Source organism: Grus americana, chromosome 3 (assembly GCF_028858705.1).
Source record: "Grus americana isolate bGruAme1 chromosome 3, bGruAme1.mat, whole genome shotgun sequence".
Classification (NCBI taxonomy): Eukaryota; Metazoa; Chordata; class Aves; order Gruiformes; family Gruidae; genus Grus; species Grus americana.
Genome location: NC_072854.1, coordinates 112,628,408 through 112,655,740, shown reverse-complemented (window position 1 = coordinate 112,655,740; position 27,333 = coordinate 112,628,408). Strand labels below are relative to the sequence as shown.

General features: G+C 44.3%; 1 protein-coding gene across 1 annotated transcript; it reads right to left on the bottom strand.

Moving 5' to 3' along the window:
• Positions 1 to 125: 125 nt before the first annotated feature.
• On the bottom strand, positions 126 to 15,739 carry ENTPD6 (ectonucleoside triphosphate diphosphohydrolase 6). Its single transcript, XM_054821480.1, has 14 exons — positions 15,678 to 15,739; positions 13,285 to 13,631; positions 12,213 to 12,289; positions 11,307 to 11,450; positions 10,092 to 10,167; positions 8,668 to 8,703; positions 7,401 to 7,489; positions 5,962 to 6,041; positions 4,980 to 5,044; positions 4,536 to 4,637; positions 3,917 to 4,057; positions 2,967 to 3,023; positions 1,822 to 1,934; positions 126 to 1,573 (listed from the first exon to the last, which is right to left on the bottom strand). The coding sequence occupies exons 2-14, from the start codon at positions 13,541 to 13,543 to the stop codon at positions 1,484 to 1,486; spliced, it is 1,329 nt and encodes a 442-aa protein (XP_054677455.1). The 5' UTR covers positions 13,544 to 13,631; positions 15,678 to 15,739; the 3' UTR covers positions 126 to 1,483.
• Positions 15,740 to 27,333: the final 11,594 nt, after the last annotated feature.

Here is a 27,333-nt window from a genome sequence, read left to right as displayed (position 1 = left end):
GCATGAGGGGGGCTACGATGGTGTGAAGCGATGGGAATGGCTTGAGGGGACAAGGGATGGCATCAGGCCACTCATTTCTCAACACACCCACCCTGCAGGCTCAGGCACTAAACACCACCACCACGTTTTCATTTTAAATTGGGGTTTTATTGTCAGTATGGTGGGGCTCAGGTGTCCCCTGTACACTCAGCTGCAGAGCCAGCAGCCACGCCGCTGTACCACGTCTTGCTGCCCCAGGGAAGGACGAGCCTGTGGCTACGAGCCCACAGGTCGGGGCACGCACTGCTGGCTCTCGGGGAGGCTGGGCCCTTTCGCACCCCCAAAAGACCACTCAGGTCTGCTCTAAACATCCATACAAATACAACACAATTTCACAGATTACAAATAGCACAGCATGTCCTCTTCAGCTCCTGCTGCCTCCAAGATCACTTCCAGCCCGCATACAGGACACTGTTGGAGTGGTGCATTGCAGCTACCCTGCAACCTCAGTGCAACCACAAAACATTCATTTGTCAAAGTGAGATGCATCTGCAGGAAGTGGCACCCAAAACACCATGTAAATGCATTCATCCCAGGCCCTGCATCAACCTTGCCAAAGCACAAATGTCCGTGAGGTCCGATAAGCTGTGCTCGGGGTTTATTTTTGTGGCTGCGCCTTGTTCATCGATCTTACCCTGACCGACTCTAGAACTGTGAAATCCATCATTAGCCCTGTACCCAACTCTTAGGCCTTGCTTGTCTAGATCCAGCAAATCTGATGTTGTCTTCCACCATTCATCTCCGAACAGCCAGGGAACCAACAGTAGGCTGTAGGCTTTAGCCCTACAGGGCATGTAGGCTCTGATTCATGCCTCAGTCCATATCCAGTTTCTAGAGTGCTCCTGAGCTTTGCTAGTTCGGCAAGTGGAAAGCAGAGATGAGACTTCCACGCCGCATTTCAAGGCTGCTGCATGTCAGCAGCACATCTGCGTAAATGCACTGTCTTTGGACGCGCACGCACACAAATTCACCTTCAAACACAGTAGTAGTAAAATAAAAATAATCATCACTGAAAACTGCTGACAAACAGGGAAAACCACCCTGAAATCAGGATGGTAAAGAGCTCCTTCTGGAGTGACCATTTCCTACAAGCGACTTCAGTACAGTATAAGCAAATAGTACAGGCATGTTCCAAAAAGGTGTGTTTTTCTCATAGAGATTATAGATGTCCTGCAGAGTCCTGGTTTTCCTTCAACAATGATCAAGTTTTACAACAAGTTGACTGCAGATGCTGTCAAATCAAGGCTTATTCTTTAGATACTGCACTCTGCACTGTAAAAAAAGAGCTAGGGATGGAAGGGACTTGGAAGGGGGTGGGAGGAAAGGGGCCTAATTTACGATGACCTCCCAAAGGACTCCAGAGGCCAAAAGCGGGCCCTTCAACAGATTCTCCCGTGCTGGGCTTCCAAAAACTGAGATTCCTAAAAGTCATCTTCAAGGAGCTTTAGAACTGGAGTCTATTGAGTGAGTCGATGTAATGAAAAGTGGCTCCCAACGCCCAGCTCGTTTCAACATTGTCAATTTTCCGGGCAAGCTGGGAAAAAAACAAGTTAAAACACTCTTTTTAAAACAGAATTCTTTGGGAGAAGGAGAAGCATGCAAGGTGAATACCGTGCTGAAGGTTATCATAACCGTTTATCACCATCATGGGGACAGTGTGCCTCCACCCCCCAATTGCAGAGCATGTGTTGTAGCAAGAAGGCAAATCAAGGACTGAGTGTACTGACTAATGCCTCGGCACCCTCCTGCCCACCCTCCCCAGCAATCCCTTGTGTGCATCACCTTAAAGGCTTGGCTCTTTGGGAAGCCCAGTTCTTGCAGGAGGGATGTGATGTACGTGAGGTCCATGCAGAGGAAAGGGCTGCTTCCAGGGCTGATTTCCATGGTCTTACATACTACGGAGAAAGAAAACAGTGTCTGAATGCGCACTGTGGACTCAGGCCTAGCATCAGCCCAGCTTCAAAAAACCTCACACGAATCCATAAAACGCCTCATCAGTTGAGTTGCGCGATGATGGAACCTGTTACAATTGGGCTGAAATGACACGCGCACATCAGCAGAAGCAGAAAAGCTTTGGCACCACCGAAAGGAAGATCAAGGCATTCTGTCTCTCCCCTAAGACAGCTGAGCTTCTCACACCTCTCCAGGAAAGGATGAAAAGGCCTCCAACCTTTCTTCTATCTTCCTCAAGCCTTTAAAAATCTGAGCAACCTCAGGTGCGTTACGTTTCTTGAGCATAAACACTCAACAGATGTTGACAAAAACAAAGGGAAAAAAAAAAAGACAACAGAAAAAAAGAAAAGACAAAACCAAAATAAAACCTACTTCCTTTCTCAGGATGATTACACAAATGGTAGCCCAGAAATGAGAACTGCAACAATTGTTCAGTCATTCATAAAGTTTGCCAAAAAGACCCATGTCAGTTTGATCAAAGCCTGAGTTTGTGGTATTAAGAAAAGAACATTTACATTTGTAAATCTGTGTAGGCAGTTCTCTCTGCAGCTGACGAAGCGAAAAGCTATGAACCGGTTTTTCCCCTTTTCCGATTAACAATCAAGCATATGAACAAATCTTGAGACAAAAAGAAAAATTAAACCAGATTAGAACAGGTTATGCTAACAGGATGAGAACCTCCACATCTATTCTGAAAGCATGGTTTCAGGACAACTGGCAAGTTTATTAGTAATTCTTTAGAGAGTTTTGAAACACAAACATTACAAAATACGCCTTATGTGGGCTGCAAAAGCAAAAATTAACATAAAAATAGTTGGGATTTTCAGAAATAAGCAGAAACGTTGTTGAGATGCTATGGAGAGCTCACTATTTACTTAAAACAAAAAAGCAGGCTTCTTAGCATGTCATACATTTGCCACCTGGGATGAATTTACACACAATTATTAATGTGTATTTGATTGTATTTTACTCACCATATTTAGCTGCAATTTCAAAGTCACCAACAGTTAAGCTTCCTCCTTTTTCTTTATCTAAAAAAAAAAAATCCATGGTCTTTTATGGTTTTTGTGTAAAGGCAATTGCAGATTCAAGTCATGAAAGCTGTTTGGAAATCAAACCTTGAGCCACTGAAATCAGTGACAAAACTCACACTTGCTTTAAAGGTAAAACTACCTTTAAAAGATTCTTAATATAGATGGAAAAGCCTCATTTTATGAAGAACTTTTAGCTTTGTTTCCTAAAGAAATACAGTTTACAGACTCTCTCACCTTGTCCCCATGTCGGTGCTGCCCTGCCCTGTGATGCCTGAACACAGTTAACGCCTTTGACCAGATCTGACAGGGCAGTAGTGCTCTGCAACATATTAAATCTGAAATTATTTGTAAAACAAAGTGGCTGAGGAGGGGGTTATGTTTGTCCATACTAGCTTGAGATCTCATAATCTGCTTTCTGCAACTGAACACAACGGCCTTCCGTGCACCAGCATACTGCTGGAAAGGAGATGGGATGCATTCTGAATACGTGCGGAATTACCTGAAAATCTTCATTCCATCTAAAAAGGTTAGTGAAGCGTAACACACAGCCCAAGATCACAAGTCTGATTTGCCCAAGAAATTTATTTATCATTATGAGGGCTTTTTTCTATTTTGGATTGTAGAGTTAATCAGACACCAACGATTTCTGAAACACAGGCAGTTTGTTTTAAAACTGTTACCAGAAGTTGCAGGTCCCATTTCACGAGCCCACTCCCTTCTCTATAGAAATTCCACAGTGTTCAATATCCAGTTGAGACCAACGCTGCGCAGCAGTGTAACAGAAGACTAAGTTCCATGACAGTTTAGCAAAACATCCTGATGCGTATATGTGTTACCATTCCTTCCACAACTTGTCAATTAAAATGAAATGAAAACAGGAGCAAACCTACCGATGAGACCAACCTCTGCTGCATGGTCATAGTAGTAGGAGAAAGCGTAAAAATCCAAGTCCTTCACTTCCTCAGCTTTATGCACTTTTTTATAGAGCATCTTTGCCACTTTGTTAGAACAAGACTCGTACAGAGGCTCACCTAAAAGAAGGCAAAGAAACTCAGCCTATTATAGGCAGAGAGTTAAATATACATAGCATTTACTTAGGATCTGACAGGAAACAGGCTCCCTTTTGCAAAACAGCACTTTGTAAATTCTTACAAGCTCTTCACAGAGAACTGAAATCTGCATCTTCTTCCAGGGGCAACACTTACCATCTTCAGATTGGGACTGAGTATGCAATAGATCAGAGATTTATCATTTCAGGCAGAAGGATTCTGAAAGACCTGTTAGGGGATTGCTCAACTCCATCTGCATTACTACTAAGAGCTTTACTGACTGGACAGACACACCATGGCACAAGAGGAAAGAGCTGCAGAATCTCTTTAGCAGCACATCAAGAGGAGCCAGACAGAAGAGTAAACAGAGACTCCAATGTCTTCCAAGAGGCTGAGAGTATATCATTTACTCTGCTAATAGCATGCTGGCCTAGATAGGAAGAGTGATAAATCACTATACCTGCCTTCTGTCCTTTGATTTTGTACACTATCTCAGCATGTTGCCATTCAGATTTGAAACCAGGTGGTAAACAAGGGCTGATCAATTCCTCCCCTTCTCCTACTGCAAAAGTAAAACAAAAGCCACCTTAGGGAAAACCATAAGGGGTTAATTTCAGATCCCTTACCCCCAGCCCTGCTCCATACTGTCCCACAGCCTCAGCAAGGCACCTCCAAGCCCCAGTCATGGCCCCACAGGGCTGGTAAGAATCCAGGTCTCCTGGGACCTAGCAGTGTCACCTCCTGCATTTGTCTCAAATGCACCCAGCCATGGTGACAGGACTCCACATACCACTCAGGAACCTTGAGCCCAGCGGGAAGGGGACAGACAACTCCTCCCCCCACAACAGGGCTACATAGTCTATGCTCAGAGTATGCCAAGACTTGAGGAGTGCCCATAACTTACAGGGTTTTCCCTCAACTCCTCCTAAAATGGCGAGCCTTGCTGACATCAGCCCGAGTCCCAGGTAACTGCAAAGGGATAAAAGCCTCTGTGAACAACAAACATCCTTCCTCTGACACTCCACTGACACCTTCGCTGGGACATGCCAGTCTCCTCTACACAGTCCCAGCAAAACGGCTCGAGTCAGCAGCTAACGCACATAAGGGGAACGGTGTGACCACCCACTCTCATATTACCCTTATCCACAAGGACAATCTCTGAAAAAGCACAGGCAATAGCTGTCAACTGTAATCTGGCTCTTGAAGAACTGGGAATGCTGAAGGCACCCTTTCTTCTACTCTCCTCAAAGGCAGCACTGCCTCTAACATACAGAACTGACTCCTTTTGGGCCCAAACACACCCCACAGCAAACACTGTTGGGAAGAAGCTGCTTCCCTCTGCCCAAAACACTGGGAGCAGGGGAAGACAGCGAGGAGGAAGGTGCAGCAGAGACAAAGCACTATGAACTGATCGCAAGCCCCATTCTCCATCCCCCTGCACCGCTCAGGGGTGAGGAGGTAGAACAGTTGGGAGTGAAGCTGAGCTTGGGAAGAAGGGAGAGGTGGAGGGGAGGTGTTTTTTATTTTGTTCTTATTTCTCACTATCTTACCATTTAATTGGCAATAAATTAAATTAACTTCCTTAAATCAAGTCTGTTTTGCCCATGATGGTAACTGGTAAGTGACTTCCCTGTCTTTATCTTGACTCACAAGCTTTTTGTTGTATTTTCTTCCTCCTGTCCTGTTGATGGAGGGGGAGTGATAGAGCAGCTTGGTGGGCACCTGGCGGGCAGCCACAGTCAATCCACCACAATGACATGGCTCAAGTTTCTCTGCTTCTTCCCAGCACTCACGTGCAGAGACCCCACTTCAGCAAAACACCTATATCTCACTGGCTTCATAGAAAGCTTCTGTCTGTACAGTGTGCTCTCTTTCCCACAACTAACCTGTACGAATACAGATTGTAGGTGTTGTTAAACATCTGAAATGAAGTTGTGTGGCCAGCTGGTGATGTCTGGAGAGTTGCCTGGAGGGAGAAAAAGATGTCACTGCAAGGTTTCTGCCAGGCACAGCAAACATCAACAATACAATCTTCCAAAACATTAGGAAAAATGTGAAACAATCCAAGCATAGTTCAGAGAGAAATGAATTTGCAAGTATTTCGATTTGACCACTGACACACAAGACAACCACAAAACCTGGAGCTAAAATAGTGTCTTCACATGACAGAGCCTAAACTGATTACACTTCTATTTGTATCCACACCAAATTGGTGTATATAAGAATTATTTTAATTCAAAAGGAATCCTTATTCCAGCTCTTAACTGCTTTTGTCAAGAGGCTACAGCAACTGCCTCTTCATATGATCTCTACTAGGGAAAACTGTGCAAAATATTATGAAAACCAGGCACGCATTAACTTCCTACTCAAGTGAATTCAGCTGTGAACTTCCACAAGCCAGAGGAAAAGGACATCCCCGTGCCTGCCAAGGAACAGAGTGAGGACCAGCCTGTGGTCTGAAGAAATGAAAGGGTAATTATCTAAAGCACTGTGCAGCATCCTCCCCGAGTGCACCAGCACCACTAGCGCGTTCGTGGGGAACAAAGCTCAGGCCACAATGCTATTCATACTGCTCATATCTTAACACCATCTCTAAGTGCAGAATTTCCACATCCTGGACTCTTCACATCCCTCATAATTCTGCTGTGAGAGCACAATGTCTGATTAGCCCAGGCTGGGACACTAGATACAGCATCCCAACCCTCTGCTTATGTGCAGTTTTACTAGGAACAGTATCCCTGCTCAGGCCAGAGCCTTATGACCCCACATCCACAGGGCTTCCAGCTCACAGAACACCTATAAAAATGCCGCAACAGGAAGCTGAAAAGACAAACATCAGCATGTATTTTTTACTGCATAATAACAGTTGCTCTCAGCATTCATTTGCAACCGAGTGAACTCAGGAAAACCAGAAAGAAGGATTTGAGAAGGCATGTTATTGTGTTCTTAAAACCCAATATAGGCCAAATGTTGGACTTGAACTCATTAACAGCATTGCCTTTGAGTTCTTCATTATAAGCAGCACAAACTGAGAGCCAAGGATTAAGACTCTCAGGCGAACATTGCATTTTCCCCAAAATAAAGCAGCCCTGGCAGATTCTCCACATGCACCACCGACTGGAGTAAGAGGACTGATGAAGAGTTGCGAATACCTCTGAGACTGACTATAACAAGGCAGATGTGACCAAGTGACCTCGGTTTTTCTGTCAGTATCGTGGCTTCATGTCACACTGACCAACTCTTGGTCTATCTCCAAGAGAAACAAATCTGAGCAGTTACTGATTTCTGCACCAGCACTTCCCAACAACATACATGTTCACATTACCTCAGTGCGTGGAAGGAAGGTGATCTGTGTTGATCCACCACCCAAATCAAGCATCCCTACACTTCTCTTCTGCGGATCATCTAGGCTACCTGAAATGTGTGACAGAACAGAGAAAGCCATGATGGGTGCTGTGAGAAACTGGCTAGGAATAAAACCAGAAGTAGAGTAGTACAGAAAGAGGACAATCTAAGTCCATCTGTCAGCTTCCAGACTAAATTATACTGTCATCTACTGGGCACTTATTTTGGCTTTACCAGGATGTCCTGAAAATCTTCAGGTGATGGAGTTTCTCTTATTTCTCTGGTGGCTGTTCATGTCCTAATTACAGCAGCTTTGGTTACTGGATTCCTAAACATTTTTCAGTCGATGCAAGGACCCTTTTGCAAACTCTACTCTGGTAACCACTTTGTAACACAGAGGAATGTGGTTTTCTTGGCCATCTCTCCCTGATCCCTTAGTGATATTTTGCAGATTCCTATGGCCAAGGGGATGACAAACTGAAAAGAGCTGGCCTAAGAGACTCAGCTGTCTTGGAATTCTTCCTGCTGCCAGCCCAGATCTTTCTTCTCATTTAAATACAGTTCTTCTCCATTTGGATTCTTCAAATACACCTTTGTGACAAGACTAGTTTGTGCCAAGTACCTCGCTATACCTCACAATAGCTCATGTTTGAAGATCTCTGACCTTTCTGGTATTTCCTGTGAGCATAAAAAGCTTTAGAGCACTTGTCATATTGCTCCACACACTGTGTGTGCTGAGCAGAGCGCTTGGACAGCAGACTGCTTTGCTTACTGACAGAGAGGGCTTCAGCTTAGTTTTTTCTTTACTCTTCAGCTACCCTTTTCTAACTCAGCAGTGTAAACACTTGTGGTATTTCTATGTTATAAATCTGTAAGGAAGTAGCCCAGCACTTTCTTTCACTCTGTGCAGCTGCCAAGCACATCTAGAATATCTGTATTAAAAATTTAGCCAGAGCTAGTAGCAGACTCTAAAAAGGAATAAAATGCTCTGGTACCCTACAGGGAATTGAAAGAAAGGCTATATTAAACATCTAGGAAAAGGGATTAAACTCCTCACTCTGTCAAATAAATGGCCAAAATCCTAATGACTTAAATAGGCCAGGTCAAAAACAACTGCTGACTTATTTCCAGATTCTTCTTTCTCCCGTTCCACCCCAATGAATGAGAAAATCCCATGCAGGGACAGAAAACAGCATGAATTTCACAGCATTGGTCATATCTTTATGCACATGCTCATGTATACATACCTGTTAAAAAATTTATTGTGATCCAGGCTGAAATACCTAATAAGGAAAAGATTCAGAAGACGCACTGTTAGATGATACCATTTCGTTTTATCTAACAACAGTAACAAATAAGGCAAGCTGTACCACAAGGTCTTCCTGCTTTAGGATCTGTTTAGCTGGAGGCATTTTCAAGTTTTCTCATGCAGTTTAACTGCATCATCTAACCAAAATAATACACAAATCACAGCCTGTCATCCAACAAGAGAGACACCAGAGACCATCACTATCCCCCTTTCACAAATGGAGGACTTCTAATACGAAGTCTCCAAAGCATGTCTAGCTGAGAGCTAAGCAAGGACCTTCAAGAAAGGTGAATAGGACTGGCTCTGCTGAGCTCCCTTGACCCACCTTGCCCCAAAGCCAGTGTTTCTAAACTGTCAACGCTGTCAAAACCCAAGATTAGATGCCTTGAACAAAGACAATGCTCTTCTATACCAGAGCTTACGTGATACTTGGAAGAGTACATGAAATGCCTGAAGAACTCTGTATTTCACAGGTCAAAAACTTAGGTGAGAAGTCACAAAGGCTTCAGTCCTTAGCTAAAAGATAAGGAAATGACTGATACACACATTGTTAATTTTCTAGGAAATCTTCCACTAGTAGGGCTTTTGTTCAATGTCAGGCACTAGACTTTCCTTTTGAATACTAAGAATTTTCATCTTTTCAGTGTTCTAATTTTTCTTATTTTCCTCTAAACATTTTTGTGAGCCGCACTGTTTCTGTCCTCTTCCTTGTTTTATAAACCTTTACTCCATAAATTAGATGAATTAGTGGGCCTTATGTTAACAAATTCAAATATTTATCCATGTGGTTAAAACTCAAGACATGCTAGGGAACATGGTCCAGTTCAACCTTTGGCTGAACCAAGGCTGTCACTGCTATTAATGATCTTAAAACAAAACAAAAAGAATTACAATGTCCTTCTTCCATTAAGCAGTAAAAAAGAAACTCATAAACAGCTCCAAACAGCTTCAGCTATTTTAAAGTTTGGTTTCTAAGCAGATTTAAAGCACATTGAAAACACTCAGTTACTTAGAATTTAGACATATTTCTTCAAATTATTTAAAATCAAGACTGACTCTAGGTTCAGTTCTCAGCATTTTTTGATGAACATCAACTTACTTCAGCATGTATTTTCTTCTCTATATAACATTTTTTCAGATTGAATTCACAATCACACTCATTCGATCTAGCACAGCACTCAGAGCTTTGAAAATCAGGACAGAGTTCAGGACTTTAAATTGGAAAACATAGCACTGCCTGAGGCAGGATAAAAACCGTGTCAAACCTGCTGCTCGTGGGTTCCCACTACAGTGAGCGGGGACTTGTCACAGTGCAGCAGGAATCTCCGGGATTGCAGAAAGGGTCACCACAAGTCAGCCTACCTTCGTCGGTTCCATTCATTATTGACACGCAGTTGTCCCTCACAAAGAAGGGGGAGGCCTGAAAAATCTCCTTCACCTGTAGTTTGAATAAAAGCTATACTCAGAGAAATCTTTTTACAGCTGGAAAGCAAGGGTTTTTTTTAAAATTCCAGTTTTACACAACCTCTCCTCTTCTTGGGCCAGATCCTGACTGCTGCTCACCACTTTGAAGTTCAAGCATCAGCCTGCACTCTGCTATAAAAGGACAGCAATTTACACACTGGCTCTGCAGTTTGGTGCAGAGACACAGATGGACATGTGGGTTTTCAAGCATGAAGATTGCTCAGAAATGCCATTAACAAGGGATGGACATGGGTAGGGAAGGGAACCCAGTTTATTCTGCTGCAACTGGCGACTCACAGTATTATATATGCACGGGAGAGGCAGGAGACGGACACCCTGGCTTTCAGGAATGCCCCAGGGAATGGCATTTTTAACAGGAGCGTGTTGGCTGTCAGATGTCCTCTACACTACATCCTACATGAGGCAGCAAAGCCCTAGGTTTCCAGAGCCCTCTAAAGTAACAACTGCAGCAGTTTCAGCTGAAATTCAGTGTGGAAAAGAATGGGCCAGCTTGCAGGCAGCAGAGAACAATACCAACATTGGTTTCAACCACACCACACATCTTCCTTCCAATTATGGCTTAGAAAAAGAGTACACTTAGTGCACGCTTAAACTTTTCCTGCAGCCGTAAAGTCTAGAACATAATATTTTGTTTATTTTTATAATATTTTAAAATATTAAACATATTTTACATGCCTATAAATATCATTTACATTATTTTCAATCAATAGAAAGGAGCAACCTTGCAGCAGCAGGCTGATAACATGACCAATCAAATAGCAGAGTGCTTTTCTCAAAATAGCAGGATCAAAACCACCAACACACACGCCCAGTAAGAACAATCCTGCGGTGACTGTCAGGTGTATCTCATTACATTTGTTGTGGTATGTTATACGTCATCTCCAGGCTTATTTGGAGCTGTCATCATTCCTCTGTGCTTGTACTCACACAATTTCTCCCCCCCAACCCCATATGAGATCAGGCGGGTCTGCACTGCTTTCAGGGTTAGATGACAGGCATGGCTCATGTACACGAAGATAAAGGACCACACAGAAGGGACCAAATTTTGCTATAAAATTTCTGGAAAGCAAACTGAAAGACAAGAAATAGTACCTTATCCAGTAACTTCTGAGCTTTCTCTCCCGGCAGCAACCGTAGGCCAGCTGTGGCTTTCAGGACCAGAGGAGTAAACTTCCACAGCTCCATAGGAACTTCCTTCTTTGCCACCTCCAGAAGCTCTTTTATTCCCTGGCCACTCTGTGAGCAGAGAAAGAACAAAACCCGGCATCTTAGAAACTTGTTAGATTTGGAAGGGCGAAAGGGTGATCAGAGGTATGATTCACTGTAAATGTGGAACAGAGACAAGTGAATATGACAAGTGGTTAGCATGAGACCTGATGGAATTAATGGGGATTATCCAGCAACAGGTCAAAAACAAACAGGAAGAGTCACTTTTTCAAATAGTGACATAGAACTCTGCCACTGAATGTTTTGGCTACAAAAGGCAGTATGATGACAAATCCTTGGAAAAAAAAAAGGCCTTTGGAGCCAGTAAAACACTATGAGCTGGGTGTAAGTCTGGCTCAGGAAATCCCTAAATCCCCGCAAGCCAGAAGGTAAAAGAGATGGGAGAGAAGTCACTTAGTACTTGGCCTGTTTTTTAGACTATTTCCCTGAGAATCCAATTCCAGTCACTTTTGGAGAAGACTCTGCTCCAATTCAACACAGCTCTTTTGTCATGTTCTTAAGTGCATCAAAATTCTTAAGGCAGAGACAGGAAAAACATCTGCTGTGCTTAATTAACAACATCACTGAGCAGAACTAGATGCATTCTGTTCCTTGCACCTCTGCGTGTTGACCAACTTTTACTGTGAACTTGTATCATTTGGAGACACTTCCCTGACACTGTCCCTGAGACAGTTCAGCATACTGTACCACAGCAAGATGTGATTTGCAGGGTGTATCAAGAACAGGAGGTTTTGGTGCACATACTTTTACAGTAACAGAAACAAAAATTACCTTTTCGACATCATCAGCATATGCGGACAGACCTGGCTTCAGTGCTTTAAACGTCTCATGGGTTAATTTGGGAGTCTCTGTTCAAAAGCAGTATTCCAAAATAAGTAATGGTATAAATAATTTTGCATACACAAAAAGAAAATAATTTTACAAATTACATCATTATGTGTTAATGGAAGTCAACTGAAGCTTCTGTCTAATGAACCATCAACAGCCACCCAAACTTTAAATACAGCCCTTGCTATGGAATTAGCTCCCGAGAAAACCATTTTTAAAAGTCATGACTTTTTCAGGTGCTGGTGTCCACTATGCACATATTTGTCATGCACGTGGACTGCTGTTTAATACCTTTGGTGGTTGAGCCTTACGCTAGCCCATTCTGCAAACCTAAGGTGCTTCCCACAGGCCAATCACACCATACATGACACTGCTAATCCTCAAAAGCATCCTCAGATCACCTACTAACAGCATCCACAACGGTTCTTTCATCTTTAAGAGTTTCACAAACAGAAGCCAACAACACTTAAACAAATGAAGCTTACAAATCCAGAGGAAAACTGGAGCTTTTTTGTACACTTCTGTCTTGCTTCTCAGCAATATTTTCTGTCCAGATGCAAGACACAGCAATTTTAATCAAACAGTGAAGTTCTGCAATTTAAATCCAACACTGAAGCCAAGGATGCACTAAACCAGACAATGCAGAGAGAAGCAGCTCACTGCCAGGAACTGGAAACAGCCAACAACCTCATGGTGAAAATTTGGGGGAATAAGGCAGTTTGAACTTACAATCCTCTCTTCTACCAAGCAGTGTGATGAAAAACTGCTCCTCTTCAAGGCACCATTCTAAAGGTACAGCTGCTATTTAGTTCACATTCTGACCTTACAGCATTTTCTCCTTGTTGCATGTTTTTGTAATTTCATCCAAACCCACGTGCTTGAATCATAATATACTTCCTGACGGCTCCCTAGAAAGAGCTGAAGTTTGTTCAAGTAATCCCTAGAAAAGAATCATCAATAATCTGCTCCATATGTTATGGAAGAATTAGTCTATCATGCAATGAGAAGGCCATACCTTTTGGCTGCTGCGTAAATTTAAAAATATGGACGCGAGTTCCTGTGCTTCCTGCGTCAAACATAATTCCATAAAAAACCGAGAGATCTGTGGTCAGTGCCTGATGGTTCAGTTTTTCTCCCCTGCTTTCAGCAACTCCTTCTGTTGATACCACAACCGGTTTGGAATCCAAGTGCCATTTTATGTATGCAACATAAATAGCTATGCATGCCAAAATCCCAAAAGCGAAGAACCGCTTTGATATCTTCATGGCTTCCATTTATTAGATGTTTGGTTTCTTTCCTTTATCAAATGTTTTCTTTCTTGTCTTTCACACGGAACAGGTGGTTCCCACATCACTCCTATATCTAACAGAAAAGAAAAGATACGTTCTATTTTCTAAACTTGCTGAAAGGATCTAAGATTATGATGGATGTTTGATAAGGGACTTACAGGAGTAAATTTGACTTGAGCATTAGTTAAATACGTAACTGTTAGTTGGTTTAGCTCTGTGATAAGAAAGTTGGACACAATAGTCAGAGTAAGCAGTAAGTCACTGCACCAAACAGCCTGGTAAAAAAGCTTACACGCAGGGAGCAACAGATCACTGCTGGCAAGTAAAAGGATTTAAGCCTGCAGCTCCTTCAGCATTTGGAGTAAGACTGAGCTATCAGCTACTGTCTTCGATGTTCAAATCTATCTTAACTACGCCAGGGAAACTTGCAGCTGAATGCAAGTTAAATTTATTCCAGCAAGATAGTGTAGGATCCTGCATTCAAAAAGCTGGGATTCACCCATGAATCCCTTGTAAAACCGGACCTAGCAGCAAAATCCCTCTCCCCCATGTTGCTTGTCCTAACCATCAAATGCCTCCATGGCTGCTGCATGCCTATGAGACCACACATGACTGTCCCAACGGTTCAGAAAGAACATATCCGTCCTCCTTCAGCATGTTACTGAGATCTACAGCTAATTTTAAGACATGAAGTTACATAAATCTTCTTTTCCCCATTGCTACTGAGGCCTAAGAAGGAAGGAGAGCTCAGAGAAAGTAAATACAGTAATTGAGGTGGGAAGGGACCTCAAGAGGTCTCTCATCCAACCTCCTGCTCAAGGCATGGGCAGCTATGGGGACCCACCATGTTGCTCAGGGCTATATCCAAATGCATCTTGAAAACCTCCAAGGATGGAGATCCCACAACCTCTCTGGGCAACCAAAATCATTTGCAGTTATCTTTGTTAGTTCCTGGATGGTGAATGAAGTTCCAGAAGACTGGACAAGGACAATTTAAAATCAGTGTTTAAAAGGCAAGAAGGAAGATCCAGGGAATCAGAGTGCTGTCCCCGCCCCAGCTCCAATACCAGGAAAGAAACCACAGCAAAGCACAACGCAAGACATCTACAAGCACCCACATGACATCATCCAGATGATTAAAAACCAGTCAGTGGTGATTCATGGGGAACAAATTACATTATACCTTTCTTTTTTTGATAGTGTAATGAAGAAGAGAAAGCAAACCAGTTGATGAAGTTGACTTAAGCAGGGTTTTGACACATATGCAATCTGTTGATGATACAAATTCAGGAGGTGTACAGAGGAGGGGGAGGGGGAGGAATTTAAATTCAAGGTGATTATGGTGTATTGACAAAACCAGGTAAGACGAAATTTTATAAAAATGGAGGAAAGCAAAACCACAGCCACGAATACACATGAAGAATAGATCAACATATGGATAAAGGAACCCTAGGCTGTCATGAAACAGAAATTAGGGAGATGGCATTGCAAAAAAAAAAAAAAAAAAGAAGAAAAAACACAAAGATGTAGGTGGCAATTACTGCACATATATGGGGTGATCACTCTGATCTTCCTGGTGCCAGAAAGGCCTCAAGTGCAGCTACACAAGAACTACAAACATGTCACGGGAGGAAAGCAGCAGGAACTGGACGATCCTTTGAGGAGACAGAAGCCTCCAGCGCGGGAAAGGGGAGGCTGGAAGATGAGGGGGATGGAGGCACAGCAGTCTGCCAGCATAACCCCCCGCCCCATCTTCCTGAAGAGAATCGGCACTAACTCTTCCCTGCCTTTATCAGGGGACACTGAGATTTGCTGCAAGGGCAAAGCTTTCCGCCTGCGCGGCCCAGGAGCCCCGCGAGAGCCGGGTGTCGGGCCGGTGCCCGCCGCGACATATGCCGGCGGGGAGCCCGGGCCTGCGCGGCCCCGCCACGGCCTCTCAGCGCGGGCGGGGCGGCGCGGCGCGGCGCGGCCCGGCCCGGCCCGGCCCGGTCCAACCCGCGGGGCGCCCGCCCGCCACCACCGCGCCCCCTCACACACAGATCCCCGTGCCCACGCCCTCCGCGCCCACGGCCGCCGGTACGCGGCACGACTCCTGGCCAGCCCCACCACCCGCACTCACGCTGCCGCCGACCCCGCCATGGCGACGCCGCTGCCCCGCCCCGCGGGCGGCCGCCACTCCCACTGCGCAGGCGCGGTGCGGGCCGGTGTGCGTGGGCTGCGCCGCGTCCGTGTCCCGCTCCCGGAAGGGTTGTGCCCGGTGCCCGGCACGAGCCTTAGCGACGGGGGCTCCGCTGTGAGGAGAGGCCGGGGCTGCTCCGCAAGGCTAAGCGGAGCCCCTCAGTGGTGGTGCCCCGGGGAAAATGTGCTTAAAACCGGGCAAAACGCCGCAAAACTAGAGAGTGTGAGGGAAAGAGTCCCCGAGGTGAGAGAAGGAGCGGGGAGGAGGTGCCGGGCAGAGGCTGCCCCGCAGAGGGCAGCTGTGGAGCAGGCCAGGGCCTGTAGCCCTGGGATAAGGTCACCCAAGAGATGGCCGGCAGGGCTGCTACTGCTGGGCACCTTCTGCTCCCCAGGTGAGATCCAGCCCTGGCAAGAGCTCTGTGCCTGCAGGTTTGCTCCAGCTCCGAGGCAGAAAGCATTGGTAGATGTGAGCAAAGGACACCCTCCAGTAGCTGCTCTGTTTTTTTTTTTCTCCATACCTTGTGTTCCTTTAGCAGTTTCTCTGCTTGAGTAACTTCCTTAATGGCTCTTCTAGATAATTTTGCCTTTCACCAGTTAAAATTACTCCTGTGGCAGCTTGCTGCTCCATCTAATCTGGGAGAATGAGGGAGTGAGGACACGTGAGCATCCTCAGGAGGCATGAAGGAAAGAGACCGAGTCTGATGTTTGGAAATCAGATGCAGAGCACAGGTCTGAGCCGTGAGGCTGTTGGCTTTGGCTGTGTCTGAGAGGCTCGCGTCCTCCTGGCAAGACTTGCTCCTGCAACTCCATGTGCCTTTAGGCATCTGTGCTGAAGACCTCGCTGTAGGAATGAGTGCAGGGTCTGCCAGGGTGTTATTTATTCTAGTAAATGACTCCGTTGTAGCAGTGTTTGGAAAGTAAAGTATTTTTTTTTCCCCCCAGCCCTGTGGGTAGCAGACATTGAGGAATTTCAAATGATGGTTACTGTTCAAGTCAAACTCCCTGTCTGTTTTACTCAGGTGAATGCAACTGATCTTTCCAATTATTTTTCTAACTTGCTTTAATGTTGTTTAATTACATTTAAAAGGAATTATGCTATTAATGGGAAAATCCTGCAAAGGAAGATTAAGGCACAAAGACTTAAAATCTTTAAGATTTGTGGCTCCCCCATGATGTGATTGCAACAGAATCTATATTTAGTTTCTAGCTCTCCAAGTTTGTAAGTGAGACCCTGACACCTAGTGTGGTTTCTCCACAGAAAGCTGTCTGAGTCTGCAGGCAGCTTAAGGGAAAAAAAGAGCTGAGGATGCTCTGGTAATTCCTGACGGTGTTAATCCCAAAATTGCTGCTGTAGCACTCCTGTCCATCGCAGCATCTCAGGAACTGTAAACCCATCAGGAAGAAGACAGACAGGAGAACCTCAGCAAAGATGCAACCTGACTGCTGGGTAAATATCCTTTATCCCCTGGGACTGATGGGAGGATGACACTTGCAGCTGGGCATGGGTGGCTGGTTTTGGTGAGTCTGCAGCATGGCATCACCTTATTCTGACCCAAAATATGACAGATTAAAAATTGTCAGGTTTTATGGTTATTCCTATACCAGCTGTAGCACAGCGATACCTAGTGGCAGTGTGAAGGTAAATTCAATGCAAATAAGCTGATTTTCAGTTAGCTTTGATCTGAGTGATCCTCTTCTGGTAAAACAACAAAAAATGGGGATAGGGAGTAAAGATGCTACAAGTTTCGGGCCAGGGAGCTACCCAGGCCTGGAGTTGTCCTTTAAAGTAAAAGACTGGGGAGCTCCATCTCAAATCCTGTGGTTGCCACTGGGATTTTGGGCTGATGTGAAAATTCTCACCTAGGAGCAAGTTTCCTGAAACCTAGAACAGGACTTCAGTCCCTTATGTTTAAAAATACATGCTTGTCTGAGCTCGTTACAATGGGGAGCCTGCTAAATGAACAGCCTATTTCTTCTTTCAAGTACAAAAATCCAGGAATACTTCTGGAGAGTTACTCGGGTTCAAGGACTACTTGCATTTTTTCTTTAAGACAGAAGATTTAGGTGATAGCAATATTGTTTTCCTCAGCAGTATAATGTTTTTCAATCCTGAATGGAAGATGCTCCTGTCAATTGCTAAAAGATGTAATTAAAGAGCCGGCAAACCAAGGTGGTCTTTCCCCTTTTCACTAGGGAAAACAGAAGACTGTGGGAAGCGAGGCCCTCACGGAAATGCAGGCCAGGCCAGCAGAGAGCAGTAGTTTGTCAGGAACACCATTTCCCTGGGGACAGGGCAAAATAGTAAAGTATTTATTTCTCATAGTTGAAATATCTTGTGTGTATATATACTTTTCATAAACAGTGCTGCAGTTAGGATTAGAGATTCCAAAGAATGGGAATGTAATGTTGTTGGTTTGTGGGTTTTTTCCTCCTGTGAAAAGCATCATTTATGTGCGTGGGGAACAGTTCTCAGTCTATTCTTAGAATAGACTCTTAGAATGCCTCATGTGGGGCCCTGGGAGGGAGTGTACATGTTTTAAAAGGTTTTGCATTTGTTCCTGAGACTTTCTCACATACAGTATTGTGGTCATTCCTAGGATTAACTCAAGCCCTATAGTCTGAGGTTTGAAACAAATTTTCAAGTGTGGTGTCTACGTATTAAATATATTACTTATATGTGCACGTTTCGATTCATAGCTTGGTGTATTATATATATCATACCTGAGCTAGAATGCAGGTTATTTGGAACCAGTTATTTGGGAAACTGTAGCTCCAGTGTTTTGAGAACAGTTGTGTTGGATGTCTGGATGAGAATTAATAAACAGTGATCAAAGACAAATTGTACAAATATGAGAAACTGTATAATTAAAAGGTTATTTCATCAGTTCAGTCATGACTATTGCAAACAGTAACAAGATTATATTATAAATACAAGGTCAGTATTTTTGGCACAGTATACTCATGAACTGCGCATGATTGGTATGTTGTTTTGTGCATGCCAGGTAGTAACATATGCCAAATTACACAAAATGCTCCATGTCCTCACAGCCTCAGAGAGGCACGCAGGAGTTCAACCAGCTGACACGTGGCCAACAACAGAGTTTGGGCTGCCTTATGTAGACCCGGATGCACATACGCAGTTTTGAACATCTGCCTTCTGAGAACTGCACAGTTAATTAAGGCACCCTGTGCAGAGCATGTTTCCCTTGGTGCTGCTGCCCCTGCCCTGCCTGGGGACTGGCTCTCCCAGGCAGCAGCACAGGTTTGGGAAATTCAAAGAGGTGAGGAATCTGTTCCCAGCTCATGGCTGGTGCTGGTGCCACTGAAGCTGGCATAGCAGCCCACGGGTGCTCAGGCACCAGCCTCCCAACTGCTGTTGTGCTGCATCTCAGTTTCCAGCTGTGTCCTGGGTCCCAGATGCTTCCCAGCCACTTAACTAATAATGCTATTAATACTATTGCACATTTAAGGCACAAAAGAGTACCTCAGGTAACTCCCTGCGATACTGTATTTGAAGATTTTGGAGTTTTTCTGCTAACAGCAGTCCAGGAAGCCAGAAGTCCTGTCCCACAGCAGGCCGAGTTGGGATTGCCTGAAAAAGAAAAATATCCTGTAAATACTAAGGGAAGGTAACAGCAACTAAACCTACGGCTCAAATTCCCATGCAAGATCCATTTTCTCCCTTCATCTCAAAGAAAGCTAGTGCTGACCTTTAGCAGAAAAATTGAACGGTGAACGTTAAGTGTGTTTCCCTATGGATCTAAGTCCCACAACCCCTTTTTCTCCCTGCTGCAGACTACACGTGTGTAGCCTTTGCTGTGATCCCCACATCCTTCCCATGTCCCTGAGCAGGATAAGCAGCTCTGCAGTCCTGTCACTTGCCTGAAACCCTGCATGGCACCTGCTGCTCTCTGATGCCCTCCACTGCAGCTCCCCATCATGCCTTCCCAACGTTTCTAGCAAGGCAGGACTTTGCACATACTGTGGCTTCTCCGGTGCTGCACCCATCCCTGGTCAGAGGGCCATGGTCAAATGTATTACAGAAATACTGAGTTACCATTTCTTTTCCTATGGAGAAGGCATAAATAAGATATTTCTCCGTCTCCTCTGGATTCCCACCAGTTTTTGACAAACTCATAGAAATTAAACATCTTTGAGACATCTATGTTTCTGGCAATGGTGGCTGAAACTAGTAACTGGTTCAAAAGTTTTGGAGGGGCAGCAGGTGGGAAGAACAATCACATAAGCCTCCTATTCTGAGGAAATCATGCTCAAAACATGCTTTTGCCATATTCACATGTAGGGCCTCCACTGACTGCTTTGCTTTTCTAGCTCAGTCTTTGCTTTTCTAGCTCAGTCTTTGCTTTTCTAATGATGCTTCAATGATTTCTGTGATCTGAAGTAATACATCTTTTTGTCCTCCAGAATTTTTTTCTTGAGCTAAAGGTATTGTGTGGCAGTAAATTCAAACTCTGAAGCACTCTAGAATCGGGCCAAGTAAGTATATTTTGCTCTTGCTCTATAGTAGGGTGTTACAGATGATCGTAGTGGCTTTGTATTGGATTTGTCTAGAATAAATGCTGGATGGGCTCCACCATGTTCTGTGATCATATCGCGGAGAGTTTCTCCCAGAGGGTGTCACCGATGTTTTCATTAGTAGTTGTGGCTGTAGTACCGCAAAACAGAAAAGCCAAGTGGGTCTCTGCTGATCCTCACGGCTCTTCGTAAGCCATGTGTAGAAATGAGCTGTAACTTTGAAAATGCTGCCTCAACGTGGCCTTTTTGGTGCTCTACAGGCTGAAGTTCTTCACAAATTTATCATGACCTACATAATTGACCTATATTATGTGTGTATTTGTTAAATAGGTTGCACTAATTAGAAACATGAATGGGGATGGCTTAGCAGTTATTTGTTTTTATGGAGGTGCATGCCTGTTGTCTGCAGTGACGTATGGGAGGATCATTTCCAGATTTTCCCCCTCTGCCCCCTTCATTTTTGACCTGTGCCTTGGATTATTGCAATAAAACGTGAATTGATTCTGCTTTCAGAGAAAAACAGTCTTCTAGGCAAGGGGGTACATCCCTGTGCATATCTGCATGCAAGAAAATTAAGCATGAGGGAGAAAATACAGCAACATTTTCAAGCCCTTGACTTGTAGGGCAGTGAATAGGAGCCGAGTGTTCTTTGCACTTCAGTCACTCTATTGAGACACATTTATAGGCTGGGAAACAGCATTACTACACCCTGCTGATATTTGAACATTTTATAATGAATGGATTTATTTTTCCTTGCACTTGTGCCTCACTTGCAGACTGTAGGAACTGTCTGAAATCTAGGCTGACTTTGAAATGTGGTGAGCAGTAATACTTTTGAGTTTAATGGAATTGTACCTGCTCCCAGCAAGTATGAATTTTGCTTTTAATGTTTTAGACCAAAGTCCAAAGCCTGACTGATTGGCCTCTAGGGTCCGATTTGGATCACAGCTTTAAAACAGATGTCCACTACTACAAACCCTAGCAGTTGTATTAACAACGCCATCAGGCGGTTTCCACTGCTGTGTCCTCATTCATACAGACAGGGTGTGCAGAGTGTAATCTAATTAAGGAGAATTCCCCAGATTTTTTTCATGTCTGCTATCAGTGCATTTTTAACTTCTCCAAATTCATTAGAAATGCATCCATCTGTGGGCTGTCACATAGCACTGTGTTGAATATTGTCCGTAATTCCTTCAAGAAGCTTGTTTTGAAGAAAAAATGGATGGGGAGGATGAATAAAGCAAAACCAAATTGCTACCGTTTTTAACTATTCACGATTTCAGGAATTGTTCCCCCTGTCTCATGTTAGGGATGGGTTTCCAGACAGTCAAAAACGTATGTTGTACCAGTGAGTGTGTGGGCAAAACGTTTGTTCAAATATGTATATTATTTGTTAGCTCAACGGGTTGTCAAGTGACACAAGTTTGTCTAGCTGAATAGACAGACTGTGGCTTGACCAGGCTTTTGTTAATAAAGGTTTTTATGATCTTGTCATAAAAATCATCATCTTGGAGTCAACTGTGAATATTCTGAGTGAGAAGAAAGTCCTTTCTCACCTTATCATCCTGCTTCCCCTGTAGAAAATTGATCCAAACCTCTTCTATAGAGCTTTTGAGAGCTATTACTGTATGATGTATGATGTTAAGGTTCAAAAAAACAGCTTTTGGTACAAGTGCTCTGGTTTAAAAAAAACATTTGGGGCATGATATTTGAAACCTAGAATAGTTTAGCTTCAAACTGACCTCTTGAGTCTCGTACATAAACTAGGGCCAAATTTGAAGTTTTGAATGGGTTGCTCAAAGCCTTGTCCAGTTGAGTTTTTAGTAGCTCCAAGGATGGAGACTCTCTAGGCCCTGTCCCAGGACTGAACCACCCAAAGGTGAAATTTGTTTCCTGATATCTAATAGGAACTTACCATGTTCCAATTTGTGCCCATCACTTCTTGTGCTGTCACTGAAGATCTCTGGGAAGAGCCTGGATCTGTTTTCTTTAGGTAGCTGCAGATAGCAAGAAGCTCTCCCCAATTGCTTTCCCTTCTCCAGGCTGAACAAACAGGTGCTGAATGGAGAGGTAGGGTCTCTCTCCTCTCCTGCTGGCTCCCCTTTTGCTAACACAGCCCAGGGCATGGTTGGGTGCCTTTGCTGCAAGGACATCCTGCTGATCCTGGTCAGCTTGACCCCCGGGGACTTTTCCATGGAGCTAGCCCCCAGTCTGTCCCTTTGCATGGGGATTTCTGTCTGTCCTGGGGCAGGACTTGGCATGTGCCTTTGCTGGACCTTGTGCAGCCCCCATCAGCCAACTTCTCCAGCCTGTCCAGGCCCCTCTGAAGAGCAGCCCTCCCCTCCAGCCTGCTGCAGAGTGCAAACTTGCTGAGAGTATATTGCATCCCATCTTCCAGGTCATTAACAAAGACCTCTGAAAAACGCCAGACTGCTGACTACAGACAGTAGTTGTGGGTTTGTGCAATGATATGCATCTTCACGTGATTACTTGTTTTCACAGTGTTTAGTTTCATGATGAATTTTCTCTGTGTGTCTTATGAGATTTTCAATGACTATTATATAAAGCATGTTAAAAGCAATTTAAAATTATGAAGAACAGAAAACTGCAAATGTCTGTCTTTCCTTAGTATTGTTAATATTCTATTGCTCGATATATTTAGAAATGGAAATACGGAAATAAAGCTGGCTGCCAACTCCCCTCTATGTATGTAACCCAAGGTATCTAATCTTAAAATTAAATCTGACCTGAAGAGTTACTAGCACATGTTTCTTCATTGTACACAAAAAATGTGACTGGGTTGCTTAAAGAGCAAAAACTACCTCTAGAGGCCCATTTCAATGTGACAGTACTGTCTGAGGCAGCACAGCCTTCTCTTACGCTGCCTTCCTTGGGCAACAAGAGGAGCTGAAGCCACCGAGGTCTGAGGCACAGGTCTGTGGGTTTCCACTCTATGAAACTTTCATGTCAGCTTTACGGAGGGAGATGTAAATAGCTGTTCACAGGTGCCGTTCTTGTATTTATCTCAGAAGCTGTAGAGGAACACATCGGAAACAAACCTTAACTTTAATTTAGGACACCTTCAAAAATGTGGCATTGTATCCAGAGGACTATGCCCATCTGCATCAGATCCCAGTGCAGTATTGTTTTCTTTGCTGAATGTCACTTCTCATGCCCCGAGAGCCTTTTTTGGGGCTTTGCTGTCCCAATGCCCCTTGAGGAGGAGTTCACTGCTCCCAGTTCTCCATGACCCTGTACATTGATAATGAATGCTTAGAGTCTCAAAAGGGAGAATGATCCAGAAAGTCACTTTTCCACTCTGAAACACTGTGAACCTCTCATTTGTTAGGGGGTGCCTAAAGTTTTGTGTGTGACATAATCATCGGGCACCTTTGAAAGAAAAGAAGTGTTCTCAGTTTTTTCATGTCTTGCACCAACTATTGACAAATAAATATTAGGGGCAACCTGTTGTAAGCCTTCAATCATTTATGCCTCAGAAGCTGCAGGACTGTTCCCCCATATTTCTAAGCTTCCTTGAAGAAGCAAACCAATTTTCAGTGGTTTAGTTCTTATAAAATTAACGCATTTTCTAGTGCCCTAGTGATAAATTCACTGTTGGTTATAAAGTACTTTTATGCCAGGGTGAATGCAGAAGTGCATGGATGAATAGTTATGATCAGCTCGGAGAAGCAAATGTAGGAAATCTCTGCTTTTCAACCTGAGGCACTTTACTTTTTTCCAAAACCAGTCTCCCTGCCCTTTGAGGACTGGGCCTTTTGGAGCACCCACTTTGGGCACCCAGAAGTGCAGACACCAAAAACCATTAACTGCTTTTGAGTATAGAGTGTCTTCTTTTTTGCCACAATTTTTTCCTCAGTAAATGGGGTCACCTATCTGTCTTCTAACACAATTTATGAAAATAAGTCCCCTTGTGCCAAATGTAATCTTAATCTCTCTGATGAGCTCAGTTTACTTTGATATCGTGATGCAGAAAAATAATGCCGTGAGATTTTCAGAAGTGACTTTTGACATTCGGTATCTGTGTGCTGGTTTAAGCCATCTTCATGCTCAACATGAAACTGAAACTGCATTTGTTGGAGAATAAGCAACTGAAACAATTGCTACATTTTAGTAGAATGTATAAATCTGGTTGTCTGGGAGGGTCATGTATTAACAAGTTAAGATATTTTGGTAGGGTAACTGTGAATTCAGAAAAGCTGCTTTTGGTTCAGCTAATGAACTGAAAAGCTCATCAGTTGCAGAATAGTACTTAAAATACCCTAAAGGGACCCATTTCTAAAATTTTTTGAGTATAGTCTTTGGTGAATAGTTTGGCCATGGTTTTCAGGCAATCGTCACCTCGTGTCTTAGTGCAGAAAGCAGTTGCGAGGAAGCTTGCTCAGAAGAGCGTGCAGGTGTCCTGTGGGCTACCACAGAGCCTGGTCTGAGGAGGGGCTGCTCAGCGCTGGAGAGAAGCTGAGAGCTTGGCTTACAGCAAAGCTTACAGGAACAGAAAGGGCTCAGCATTTTCACACTATTTGAAATCAAAGGCAGGCATTGGAGAGAGTGGGGTGGGAAACAAGGTAACAGCCTTCATCCTTGCCAGTGCAGGCTTGAGGGCTGGGTCTTCAAGATCAAAGAGCAGGGGGGTTGGAACTAGATGATCTTTGAGGTCCCTTCCAACCCAAACCATTCTGTGATTCTGTGACAAGACCCCAAGCTTCACCTTCCCCACACCCCAGTTGTGTTCCTCTAACCAACTTGGGAAGCTGAGATACTGGGGAACCAGAACCGCTGCTGGTGAGGGAGTCACCACTGATGGGGAAGGAGCAGCGACTGTGTGGCCAGCTGAGGATGCAGGAGCTGGGATGATGAAGGGAGAAGCCTCAGAGCTATGTCTTGCTGTCCTGGCTGCATCACCCTGCTCCTACCCCTCAAGCCCTTCTGTCCAGCCCATCAGAGCTACCAGGTACGCAAAGCATAGCAAAACCAAGGACTGCCCCAGAGGCAGCTGAGGTTGCCTGTGTTAGGGACCACAGAGCCAGAGCAGCAGATCTGCAGAGGCCTGCTCAATAAAGGAACCGGCTGGCCTTCTACAGTCAATGGGGGAAGCCTTTCTCGCAGGCGATTCAGCTGTTTGAAGAGTACAGCATCCCAGAGGGATGGAGGAATCAGGTACTAAACCTTCCTTTGTGTTCCCAGCGTCAAGGGAAAGAAAAATGCTTTTGGGTCAACCTGGCACCAGCCCGTCTGCCCACCTCCCATGAAAACCACTTCACCTCTACCTTGTCCTCGTGAATAATGGGGGCTTGAATTTACCAAGCAAAGTGATCAGCCCCTCCAGCCTGCTATTCATTACTCCAATTAACAATCAGTTGCCTGAAAAATGGGCCAATCTGTTTCTTGGGGAGCCACATAGAAAATCCACAAGGCAAGCCAATTAGCATACCAGCCCTCACCGTCTAGGGAATTTAATTTAGTTATTTGGTTGATCTAAGTACCAAAATATTGTTGTTTTGTTATGGAGCATATAATGTTTGTTAAATGGCTGAAATCCCCCGAGGCCCATATGCTGCTGATATTCTCTGCGTCCTTCCGAGCCTGCGGAGGCAATAAGGCAAAACTGTTTTGTCCTGCACATGGCCCCTGTATTTTTCTGGCAAGACACAGCAGCTGGACGGAGGCAGAACAAACCTTCGCCACCCGGGGTGGGCGGGATAGCTTCCCTCCGAAATAGTTGCACACTTGAGCAAGCCCATTGTCTGCCCAGAAAGCATTTCAACCGCCTCTTACCAGGCAGCCGCCACGTACAAAAAGTACGCAGAGCCAGTGTTCGGGCAACCTGTCTGCACAGCATATTGTGTGTGGGCAATTAGTTTGCAAATTGCCCATTTGCACATCCGCACATGAATTAGTTACATTGCTCCCACAGGATTTATTATTCTTATCATTACTATTAAGGAAGGCCCATGAATAAATAAGGTAATTTGGACAAACGCCTTTCTTGCCACACACACACAGTTCTCGCCTCTTCCTTGGAGAGGACATGCAATGGGTGGGATTCCTGGGAGGAAAAGAGCAGTTCCCAGGATGTTGTCTCTGTGTGTTTCTAAGGCTCTGGGTTGATGCTGGTGTCATGGTGGAATGCGTTGTGCAAAGTTTTTTCCTGATTTTATAGCTTTTTTTTTTTTTCTGATGAGAGAAAATATATGACAGCTGTCAGCTTGTAGTGCCATTGCTGGTGCACATGCTCTCTGCTTGGAGATGTGACCCCAATCCTGTAACTGAACTGCTCCTTCATTTCTGGAGAAATCCCATGTTGAGATTTCAACAGCCAAAGAAACACCAGAGCCACCAATGTATTCAGCCTGATTTAACAACATCACTTTTATTCTGGTCTGAATTTGCTGGAACTACTGGAGAGTCATGTTGGAAGGAAGGGAGTCTAACTGAACAGACAGTGCTGCTCAGCATTCACACCGCATTTAGTTCTCCAGTTCAAAAACCCAAACCGCTGATCACTGGTACCTCATCAGCAGAAGAAAAATATAGATGAGGTGTGGCTCTGTCTGTCGTACTTGGGAAATTTGGTCAGACATTTCAATTAATCTGTACATGCCGAAGAAAGAGTTTGTGCTCTTACCACCTTTGATAATCTCCACAGGTGTCTAAGGGTTCAGTGATCCAGCTTTGAACCTGCTGATGTTTCTCCACCGTTACAAGGAAGGAGAAGGGCCCTCCTGAGCTGGGTTTTAGCTCAGCTGCTTACCTTGCATGCCTTGCAGCTCCTAATATAACTATTCAGCTCCTGCTATGTCATCACCTTCTGAACCTCTGGATTTCAGCCAGATGTCCAGACCCTTGGCAGTCCAGGGGCTACTGCCAGGGCTGCAAAAAGTTATGGAAAAGCAAGTTGTGGTCAGGAGGCATGAATGTGCTACATGGACATCTGCATTTCTTCTGGGAAATCTCAGAAGTTGCTGTTGTAAATGCTCTGTAGCACTATCTTTTAACTTCAAGTAGTTGATCAGGGTAAAGAAAGAAAACTTACTGCTCTGCAA

Coding starts and splice junctions, on each gene's coding strand:
- ENTPD6 (XM_054821480.1), bottom strand. CDS start 13,543: ATGGAAGCCATGAAGATATCAAAGCGGTTCTTCGCTTTTGGGATTTTG. Junction 5,045..5,961: donor TACAATCTGTATTCGTACAG/GTTAGTTGTGGG, acceptor ATCCCTTTGCAG/TTACCTGGGACTCGGGCTGA. Junction 3,024..3,916: donor AGCAGAGGTTGGTCTCATCG/GTAGGTTTGCTC, acceptor TTTTTTTTTTAG/ATAAAGAAAAAGGAGGAAGC.